At 38.3% G+C, this 10,653-nt stretch overlaps 1 protein-coding gene across 2 annotated transcripts in view; it reads right to left on the bottom strand.

Moving 5' to 3' along the window:
- Positions 1 to 2,310: 2,310 nt before the first annotated feature.
- spopla (speckle type BTB/POZ protein like a) overlaps positions 2,311 to 10,653 on the bottom strand; it is a 14,910-nt gene continuing 6,567 nt past the window's right edge. For both annotated transcript variants that reach the window (XM_034885486.1, XM_034885487.1), the window contains 9 exons: positions 10,286 to 10,407; positions 9,729 to 9,880; positions 9,452 to 9,579; positions 8,136 to 8,313; positions 7,551 to 7,606; positions 7,242 to 7,364; positions 4,474 to 4,616; positions 4,318 to 4,371; positions 2,311 to 3,816 (listed from right to left, as the gene is read on the bottom strand). In XM_034885486.1, the coding sequence (XP_034741377.1) occupies positions 3,672 to 3,816; positions 4,318 to 4,371; positions 4,474 to 4,616; positions 7,242 to 7,364; positions 7,551 to 7,606; positions 8,136 to 8,313; positions 9,452 to 9,579; positions 9,729 to 9,880; positions 10,286 to 10,407 (1,101 nt within the window). In that variant the 3' untranslated portion in view covers positions 2,311 to 3,671. The remainder of the gene's footprint in view (positions 3,817 to 4,317; positions 4,372 to 4,473; positions 4,617 to 7,241; positions 7,365 to 7,550; positions 7,607 to 8,135; positions 8,314 to 9,451; positions 9,580 to 9,728; positions 9,881 to 10,285; positions 10,408 to 10,653) is intronic.

The following is a 10,653-nucleotide window of genomic DNA, read 5'->3' as shown; positions in this document are numbered from 1 at the left end:
TCAAAAACAGTCATAGTATAGTATGTAGGAAAAAAGTGATCAAAAAAGTCATAGTATAGTTTGTTGTAAAAATAGATGAGACAGTATAATGAAAAAAGTTAATAAAAAGTCATGGTATAGTCTGTCAAAAACCATCAGAGTATAATATGGTGAAAGAGTAATAGTAAAATAAGTCTGGAAGAACATGCAAACTCTCCACATACACTAGTGGGGATTGAACTGCTGAAACTGTTTGCTGGAGAAGTGCAAACCTCTGAGCCACCATGCTTATAAATTATGTATTTGAAAACAGTCAAAGGATAGTATATTAAAAAAACATTTATAAAGTCCATAGTACGGTGTGTGAAATTAAGTGATAGAAAAGTCATAGCATAGTGAGTCTGAAAGGACATGCAAACTCTACACAGCCTGGATTGGGGCTGCAGTCTGCAGAAACTACTTGCTGTGGTAGTAAACAGCGCCCGAGCTTCCATATAATGTACAATAAAAACAGTCATAGTATGGTATGTTGAACAATGTGATATAACAGTCGTAGTATGATATGTCAAAAAAGACATAGAATAGCATGCATAGCAGTATAGTATGTCATAGTTGTTGATGTTGAAAAGTGATAAAAAAGTAATAGTGAAGTATGTTGAAAAGTCCTAAAACGGTTATAGTATACTATGTATAAGAAAGTTTTGAAGGACATGCAAACTCCACACAAAATGTCACACAATACACACATTATGAACGCAGAAAAAGCCTGAAACAAGCACTAAACCTAAACAGTGATAACACAAAAACTTTAAAGGATATTAACAAGTTGAATGAACTTCTATAGCTGAAGGTTTTTTGGAACAGTTTAAATGTGTCTGTAGATGAACGTTTATAGTAGGAGTAGCATTTCGAAGTTTTTGAAGCCTAAAGAGGATTTTAACATTGTTCCACTGACTGTCAATGTAAAATAAAATAAAATAAAAAACATTTTAAAAAGTTTAAATAGTAAAAAATAGGTTGAATACAAGCATACTGCTGAACTAGCATTCAATTACTTTCGCTAACTGCCCACATTATACACTTATGCCATTTATTACCAATCATTATCAAATGTATGTGTATTCTCATTTAAGATTTACTAAGAGTAAAATTTGCATTTTCTTCTTGAGGAAATTGAATTTTTTTAAAGAAGTATCAGTGGTTTTCAAACCAATACTACATAAGTAGAGTGGCATTGCTATTTCAGTAAAGCAGGGTAAAAACTTCATCAGCAGTGAATGATGAAGGGAAAAATGCTTAATATCCAGAGCTTCAGAGTGTGTGCAGCAACAAGACACGTTGCATTTGAAGATGTTAAAAAAAAAAAAACTAATTCTGCAAAACCTCACACTCTATAAATTATTTCTCCGGCTACAGATCACATGCACTTCACAGCTTGATATGGCAAGATCCTGACCCTTCTACGGGCTTGTCAAAATACGTTCTAAGAAACTACATACTTAGGCTGATCAGTCTGAGGAAAGCACAGTAATTAAAAGCTTCTTAGAGTTTTATCACAAAATAGCACCATAGATTAAGAAAATGTTTATTTTGTCTCATTCTGTCACTTCTTTATGATGGAAATGGTGGTGTCAGTACACTATTGCAACCTCGCTGCATTTGGACTCATGACAGATAAAAGTTGTCCATCTTTATATCAAAGAATTTTCAAGTAGTTCTGGCCCAGTGGCATTGTCCACTACCTCTTTAACAATCTAATTTCCTACAATCTAAATGACAGAATACATTTTCAACTGTAATGATGCCACTGCAGGTGTCTTCTCTTTCAGGCGTAACAGTTAGTGGAGGAAAGCAGAAGAAGATAAAAATGTTGGAGAGGAGTCCTAAAGCATCGATTGGTATCACGTCTTTTCCTAGCATCTGTGCGGAGAGGGGCGGCCGAGGATCAGCACGCTGCTGAACAAGACATCTCTGTTCCAGCAGGAAAGAACTGCCTCGTGTTCACTTTAATTAGAGCCCGGGCCAAGCATTCACACATAGAACAAGAGGGGGAAAAGAAAAAAAAATACTTCCATGTGCTGTAAAAGGTTTACCATTAAACATGTTACTATGCTAATCCTGTTTAAGCACATTTTCTTTTGATTATCACAGTGCTATTTTCTAATCTTATATTTGAAAGAAAATCAGTGGAGAGCAAAAAAACAACAAAAAAGAACAACAGCCTGACACACAACCATTAACATGACCATTACAAAGAATCTGTATAGTAACATTCCCCCTTTTCTTAAACTGAAATTGCTTTGACTTAAACAACAAAAAACCCTGGCCGTCTTCAGACTGCTGGAAAATGGTTTAATGGGTTAATGCAGGCATTCTTGCAGACAACAACTTCATCTTTTTTGCTTCCAAACAAAAAAAGTTTCAACATCTCAACATGACTCTGAATGAGGAGTAATATCATGTAAAAACGATGCTACTCTTTTAATTTACAAAATCCTCTGAAGTGTCGGTCACACCCCACTACATACAAGATGGACTGAATAAACATGACAACACCCCTCCCCCCCTCCCCCCCCCCCATCAACACAGAATAACATTGCCAGTAGAAGTGATGCTCAGCATCCTACAAATATCCAAGCATGTTAGAGGAACTTTTTGCACATACTCAATTCATTTAATTCTCCACAAATATTTTTAGATAATTGCAGAAAATAAATTGTTTAAAACAAAATTGATACTTGGACACTTTTTTTGACAATAACATGACCATGCATTAGTCTCTCCACAATATATTGAGAATATATAATATTTGCAAGTTGGCAATACTGAGGACAGAAATTCTCAAAATTGAATCTATAACAGTTCACAGACATGATCTGGAATATGTCATTCAAATGGGAGACTGAGTAAATACTTCCAATGTTTTAATATATTAGGGCCAAAGAATAGACACTTTTCCGTCTTACGTGTATTAGGATTGACACTGGGTCTTCATAATGGCAGATCACAATTTTTCCCACAAATACGCAATAGAACAGACTTTCTTGTACACTGGTCTTCTGAAGATGGTGCAACTGTCATTTACATAGAAATGGTGCCATCAATATGGGGCATACACATCTTTTAAAAAGTGGAAAGGACTGACCTTGCACTGAAAGTGTTCATGCTTTTTAATGTCTAGTCACAAAACGGGCTAAACATTACAAATATATAATATTTCCCATTTAGTTAAACCTTTGTTACGTTCCTATAGAACTCCATATCAAAATGACTATTCATGGGAACTAGTGCAACCTGGAGGAGGCCTGGTCTTTGTGACAAGGCAGGCACAGAGTAAAATAGACAAAGTACTCTGGAGCAGCTCCAGAGCAATGGCAGATATATTAAGGCCATTTTTTTAATTACAGGGGGAATAAAAGTAGCAGAAAGCTTGACTTGCTACCCGGGCTGAACAGAATTCAGTTGGGGCAGCAAAGCAAGCAAGCAACACCAATTTTACCAATTTTTTCCCCAATCCATTGATGTCAGTCGTCCACGTGCCAGCCTTCCCAAATCCTTGGCCAGAAAGCTCCACTCTTCTTTATTCAAGTGTGTTCAGTTTTGGTGGAATAAAGAGTGGTACCCTCGCTAGTCCTTTCTTTGTAAACCCATGCTTCACACCTCCAGTAAAGTCCTGGGGCACAGTCAGGCAGTCAGGACTGTTTTAGACGCTTCCTGGGAAGACCAAAGGGTGGGCACTGTGCTGAAGCCAGGGCACGAAAGGCCTCGGCTACCAAGTGAGGATGGGATTGGATCATTGACTTCCAGCCTGCAGTCTCCATTATGTCTGTAGCATGACTGTAAGCACAGGCAAAATGAAGTTAACACTCAGACATGAGAATGTGCACATTAAAAATCAATAAACATAAATGAGATTGTAATGACGAAGCAAATAAGGGGCACTTGATTTGTGAGTTCCACTGTAAACTTGAAAAGGGCCATTATTGCTTTCTGTGCATGTGCAGAAATTAATGTAGGATTACGTCTTCACGTGTTGAATGCAACAAAGAGATAAAATAGGTTTAACATTCCAAGGTGTCCATGACAACACACTCCATCATCTGAAAGAAATACTACCCATAGCGACCACCTAATTTCTTTTAAAAATTTTACAAATATTCCATTTCCAGGTAAGAGTCTATTAATAATTTGGGTACAAAGATATGGAGCTTCAAACTGAAAAGGCAAATAGCACTCTGTCTGCCTGGGCTTAAACAATGAATTCCAATGCATCTGGTTGGGGGAAGAGATAAGAGCGTGTTATTAATCTTGTGTCACATATATCAGCTAATTACATACTTGCTATTCCAGTTCTTTCCATCTTTACAGCCCAGCTGTCTCAGGACACTGCACCTATGGCAAGGAGATAAAAAGGTAAGCATTCAGGGCTGGTAAACAGAAATGGCAGCAGGAATTTATCACTGGAGTTTTTTTTCTTCTTTTGCGATAACTTGCCTGTTGATAAAATCTATGGCTTGTGCTTTGAGCTGCTCGGCACTGTGCAAGTCTGCTAGGATGAGGGTGTCGGCCACATTCTCCACTGAAAGGCTGTTGCACAAGGCCTCTTCACACATGACCTTTAAACGCTCCAGAGCGTACTGGGAAGAGGGGGAGGACACACACAAAAAGCAGTGGTTACACCCTGGGTGCAAAGTGGGTCCCCGTGGTTTGAGGCTAAACTATTCTAAATACAAATAAAAGCTACAACGACTGCAATCGGTTACTAACATCGTTAATGATTAAAACTCTAGTTGGAACGGAGGAACAATAAACCCAGAACCCCAAATGTCAAACCAGCAGGTTCCTTCAATTTGTATGGCATTGTTAAAAAACAGGAATTACCCAATTCCACCACATGAGTGTTGTATGCAATGATTGGGAGGATTTGAGGGGGAAGTAAGGTTGTTGCTCAATATTCTGGTTCACTATTCAGTAAAAACTCATCCATCAAATTCTCGATCAGTACTTTATTCATAACAGAGGAATCTTACCCTTAAAGTAGGACTCTCATCTGTCAACCTACAAAAGAAAACGGTCATTTCTTGAAAGCATTTGGGAGATCATAGGATGCTTCATATCACCTTCCCAAGAAGTATTTAACACATATAAAGCAGCATCAAACAGAAGTGCAGCCTTACATGAGCTGCAAAATGGGACTACATAATGTGCACATCCACTGGCAATCTAATAACACAGGGAAGAAAATCTAAAATGGGGACTGAACAACAAATCAGGTCTCCTTATAAATGATCAATCGTGCCCATGCTATTTGACGGTGTTGTACTGTAGTCTCTTATGTCATAAAGTTATAACAAAACAAAAGGATAATGGACAAAAAAAATGTTGCACGCGAGGGATGTAGACTAGAGGTATGAAAATTTAACCCCACAGTTACAGTGACCAAAATTATCATGGTTTTTCATCCTATGGTATAATGCGAGGGGGGGGGGGGGGGGGGGGGGGGGGGGGGTAGGTTGTGAGGTTGTAGCCCTCACCTGGGTAATGCACAGCAGCCTTACGATGCCAGATGCTCACCACACAATCACCTTGAAGATTTTTTTTGTGATGGGGAAAACTGGAGTACCCAGGAAAAACCCATGCACACACGGTGAGAACATGCAAACTCCACTCAGAAAGGCCCGGGACGACCAGGGTTCAAACCCGGTACCTTCTTGCTGTGAGGTCACAGTGCTAACCATTGGGCCACCGTGCTGCCCTGAACATTATTTACCAAAACTAAATGTTATAGCCACCAGAATATAACAAGAAACATTTCTCTGTAATAATTAACATTAATGTAAAATATTGCTCAGTAACAGAGAGTTAACCACATCTATTACAGCACACATCTCTATAATTGAGGAGCAAACGGTGTAATACACCTTTAATAGCTCCACAGGCTAGTCTGTTTCCTGGCGATTGCACCTTGCTAGCAAACACAACCTGAGTATCAAGTTATGGCAAGTAATATTAAACAATCTGCACTGCAACCCATCAGCTATGCAATAAGAAACAGAAAAGGCAATATTATCAAGGCGATAATATATAGAGCTCTCCCTTTTTCCAATTAATTGTCAGGGCATAACACAGGCTAAACTTCCACATCGTAGCAGGAGACTTACTGAAGATTACCAGACAGTAAAACCCATGACAGTTTAGCAAGCTATAGAGTAGTTTTACCTTACGTTCTGGGCACATCGCACACACAAAAAATAAAAAAAATAAAAAATTACACACAAAAAAAAGAAAAAAGTCTGCTGCTACATTCTGTCCCCTTCTCCTGTCCGAGCACAACTTCAGGAGCCTCAGATGGAGCTGGGGAGGATTAAACACAGGGTTTCCACACTGTGGTAAGCCATCGTGATAATAAGGGTATTTTAAATGAAAAGGGGCTTTGTTCCTTCAACATTTCTACCGTGGTTTATCGTTACATCCCTAATGCAAGCCTACATTGAAAATAAACCACATCACTAATATTTTCCTTTATCATTTCTGTTAACCTGAGTCAGCACTTATCTGACAGTCTCCACGGATGTTGAAATACAACCTTCACAAGCATATAGTGGATATGTTGAAGTAGGACTGAGCTGTACTAAATTCTACATGTTTCACACCCTTAACAAGCATGTTCTACTGGTAGGCAAGGATGGGGGCTGACTCAAACTAGAGTTTTTATCAGTTCTAAAGTGATGTCACATAAGATGCAGATATTGGACCATATTAGACTTATAGCCTCATTGACTTACATCTCTCTCATTGGAAGCTCCAAGCACTCAACCTAAGCACACCATTGGATAGACCAACCGTCCATGACCATTTCTATCTAATTACCGTTTCAGTGTTTAACTGACTAGATGTTATTACTAGGTTGACACAAGAGGTGTGAATCTTCACTGGTATTACAATTCCATTAGGATTATCCTGTCAACGATTCAAATCAATTTCCCCAATGTGTCAAAATGTGTCACCTCCTCAATATGATATATTATTAAACATTGTTATCAAAAAAAATTTCAGGTGGGGGCGGTTGACTAGAGCTTAACTACACATTTATGAGGTTTTTGCATGGTATTTGACTTACAAACAAAAGCAATGCGTAAAACTGAATAAAAATGGTTGCCTAACAAAGGATAAATAAATTAACCTTTTATTCTGCCATCAAAAAGAAGCAGAAGCTAGATGTTTGTAAAAATATTAAAAGTTTCAACTACTTGGACACTTACTTTATCTGCAGCTGCCAGCAAATTGTCTGCCATCTTCTCCAGGTTGGGGGCTTTTCCTGTGTAGATGAAGCCCATCATTTCCTTAAAGACATCTGGGTCCACGTCACTAATGTCCACGCGGTTCTGTGAGGGAAGACAAGAGGCTAGTGTTCAACTCATTTAAACATGATAGAAGAGTGTTCATATTGAACATAAAGCATTTTGAGCAACAATTTCAGCATATATATGAAGTGCAGGATTGTGCAATAGTGGTACTAAATTGAGGAAAGAGTAACATGACAGGAAGCAGCTGTAACTAGTTATTCTTACCTTTTTACTCTCCTCCATTTCATGTTCAAACATAGCATTAAAGACTGGTGACCTTGCTGTCGAAGAAACAAATTGAACAATTAAAATATGAACAGTCAACATCTTATAAAACCTGTTAGCACACCAAATCAATAGTTAATAGTCATCAAATGAGCTTTAATTAAATAGCACGAGGTAAAGTTTTCTTATATAAAAAACAAAAATAATGGATTAAGCTCAAAACATCAGTTTTCTGAACTATGGCAGCCTTAAAATCTAGCTTAATCCGTATAGCTGCAACTTTGTCAGCATTTTCCCCTGACCACGGCAGCTGCCACCATGTCTAATGGAGACACGTTGGAGAGGAGAGCCAGCCTCTCAATCTCTTGGATCCTAGTCGTCAGGGCCAAGCAGGGGTAGTGGGGATTAGCGCCCATTGCAGAACTAGGCCACAACAAATCAAGCCAGGAAGACAGACCCTCCGTAGCCTTTTGAGGTGCTTATAGCTCTCCACGAGAGGCCATTAAGAAGAGGCAGACAGGTCTTGCAAGGGGCTTCTCTCCTGGTTGCTGCTTGCTAAAGTGCTGAAGCTGGGCACAGTCTTACCTGCAAGGATGGATTTGTGGGCTTTGAACTCCTGCCCTCCCACACAGAGGCTGCAGTCTGTGAAGCGTGAACACTCCCACAGGTTCCCCAGGTCATCAGACAGCTGACACTCTGGTACCTTCAGCATGTTCATGTTGGACTGGCCCGAAATGTTAACCGAGTCCTGGACCACGCTTACCTGTACATGAGAAACATCACAGGGAGACGATGAAGCAGTTTCATCAAGGCTTAACATCTCAACAAATTCAGCACCAAATATGTTTGCCTGAATTGCAGTCTAATTTGTTTTTAAATTTGCTTTTTCAAGCTTTATATATTTTCAAGACTGAGGAACCTACAGTTCTCTTGCTTGCAAAAACACCACCATTTTTTAAAAACCAAAATTAATAAACTTTACTGAAGCACCTAATTGATGAGGCAAAGCATTTTGTATTTCATTTGAAGCAATTTGTTTATCAAAGTAGCAATTTCCCTGAAATTGTTAAATCTCTGTAACTGGTGTCTGGCACGCTGTCTGGTCCTGGCAGTATTTGGCCAAATGCATTTCCATCACAATCTTCTGACATTTCATTTAACTTGTCCCTTGAAAGAACATTTTAGAAGACACTTATTCTTCTTGACACACCAAATTCAATTATTTCGAAAACAAGCATCATTATACATGATTTAAGATGGAAGAAGCATTTCACTTTCTAAGAGCTTAATGTTTTTTGAAGCAAATGCCAAAAGCATGTTTTTAGTGACATGGCACTCAGGTGTAAACTAATCACAACAAGAATCAAGAGACTCTAGCCTTGATTCACATAGTGAATTGATGCAATCAAGTTGCAACATTTTGTAAAGAATTAATACAACAGATTATAAAAACATCAAAATAGGCCAATTGCAATGGAACCTGTCCCCACACTGATTTGGATCATAATTATGTAGCAAATCTATATCATTGAGACTACAGCTAGTTTTCTAATAATTTACCTCCAAAGTCAAAACAGAAGAATAATACAGAACTGAGAGATTGCTGTGTTCTATGGACAAATAAGGAGTATAGACGAAAAAGGAAATGTGTGTCAGCCCAATCAATAAACTTCCAAAATGAGTCACCAAGTCAATCCACCAAGTCTCCCACTCATCCATCAAAACCGCATTTGTTGTTGGTGGTGGTGGTATTGTTGGATTCTTCCTTCATTAACAGTACAAGTGAGGGAAGTGAGCCTTGGTGTAATTATTTGCAATTTGGGCAAAATCATAGCATTCATAAACAAATAGACTGCACCCCTGTTTCATATCAAGGATAAAAGGAATAATGTAACAATTACCTCACAGAACAGTGTGAGCTTGTCATCAGGTAAGAGTCCATTGGCTTCATCAAGGAGAAAATCTCTCCTTATAAATTTTTTGAAGCCCCAGTCTTTGCCCTGGACAAATCTATATGCTCTTTGGCTTTCTGTAACAAGAAGAAAATAATGCCAAGTCTTAATATTACCTGTCTTTTGTTTGCATGTTAGAGAAATTAACTAAAATTGAAGGTATAAAAAGGAACACCAAATATACAGTATAATAACTAGATGTGACTTTAAGATCGCTTGTACTTACCCATCGCTTTTGTCTCTTCTCTTTTAGCGTTCAACAAAGAAAACTTGAACTTTGCTCTAACTTCACTTTTTGGACAACTAACAAGAAGTAAATACAACGACAGATAATCTTTGCTTTCATCATCTAGTCCCTTTGGATTGACTCGCAGACACCTGGAAAGAAAACAGACACCATTGCACATAAGCAACTAGAGCGAAGTCTGTCTTAACGGCTTTTATCACTTTTGTGAGAAAAAGACTATGACGAGCCTTCAGAGGTGATCATCTATTGCTTTGAGAGACTGTAATTATCACTTGTGTGCCGAGTTTCCACAGTAAAATAAAAAATGCAGACTTTTCAATGACATTCATGTTTGTGCTCAAGGAAATACAAGGACATGTAACTGGATGAGATTAAATTGGAAAGATAGATAAATGCAAAAAGGTACTGACGTTTAAAAGCATGAATGCGATTTTCCAAACTCTAAAGAACTACAATCATTCACATCCTATTTTCACATCCTACAAAAGCCCTGCAAACAAAAGAATTGCAGTGAGAGGTTTAGCTTTAGTACTAACCATTTCATCTTGTCATTAGGGCCAGAGGAGAAAGTTGAGCTCTTCAACACCTCCCCCATTTCTTCTCTGCAAAAACTAAAGTTGTTTATGGTCCACATGTACGAAAACTTCACAACTTTAACCTTGGAAGAAGAAATATGCAAAACCATCAGACCAACATTTTAGTTTTGAAATACAGTAATAGAGAATTGAGGAATTTTATAGCTTGGCATGACAATTTAACCACATCAAATCAAAACATTGTTTCAGCGTACAACGTGTGAGTGTTCATATACTAGTCCAATTGGTCTTTGGGGGGTGGGGGGGTGCTTTCCAGTAATTTTAATTATACAGATACAGAAGACATATTGCAGGGTTTCTGCAGGTAC

This window comes from Etheostoma cragini, chromosome 11 (genome assembly GCF_013103735.1).
Source record: "Etheostoma cragini isolate CJK2018 chromosome 11, CSU_Ecrag_1.0, whole genome shotgun sequence".
In the NCBI taxonomy this organism is placed as follows: Eukaryota; Metazoa; Chordata; class Actinopteri; order Perciformes; family Percidae; genus Etheostoma; species Etheostoma cragini.
The sequence above is the reverse complement of the archived record's forward strand: the minus strand, read 5'-3'. Positions and strand labels throughout refer to the sequence as shown.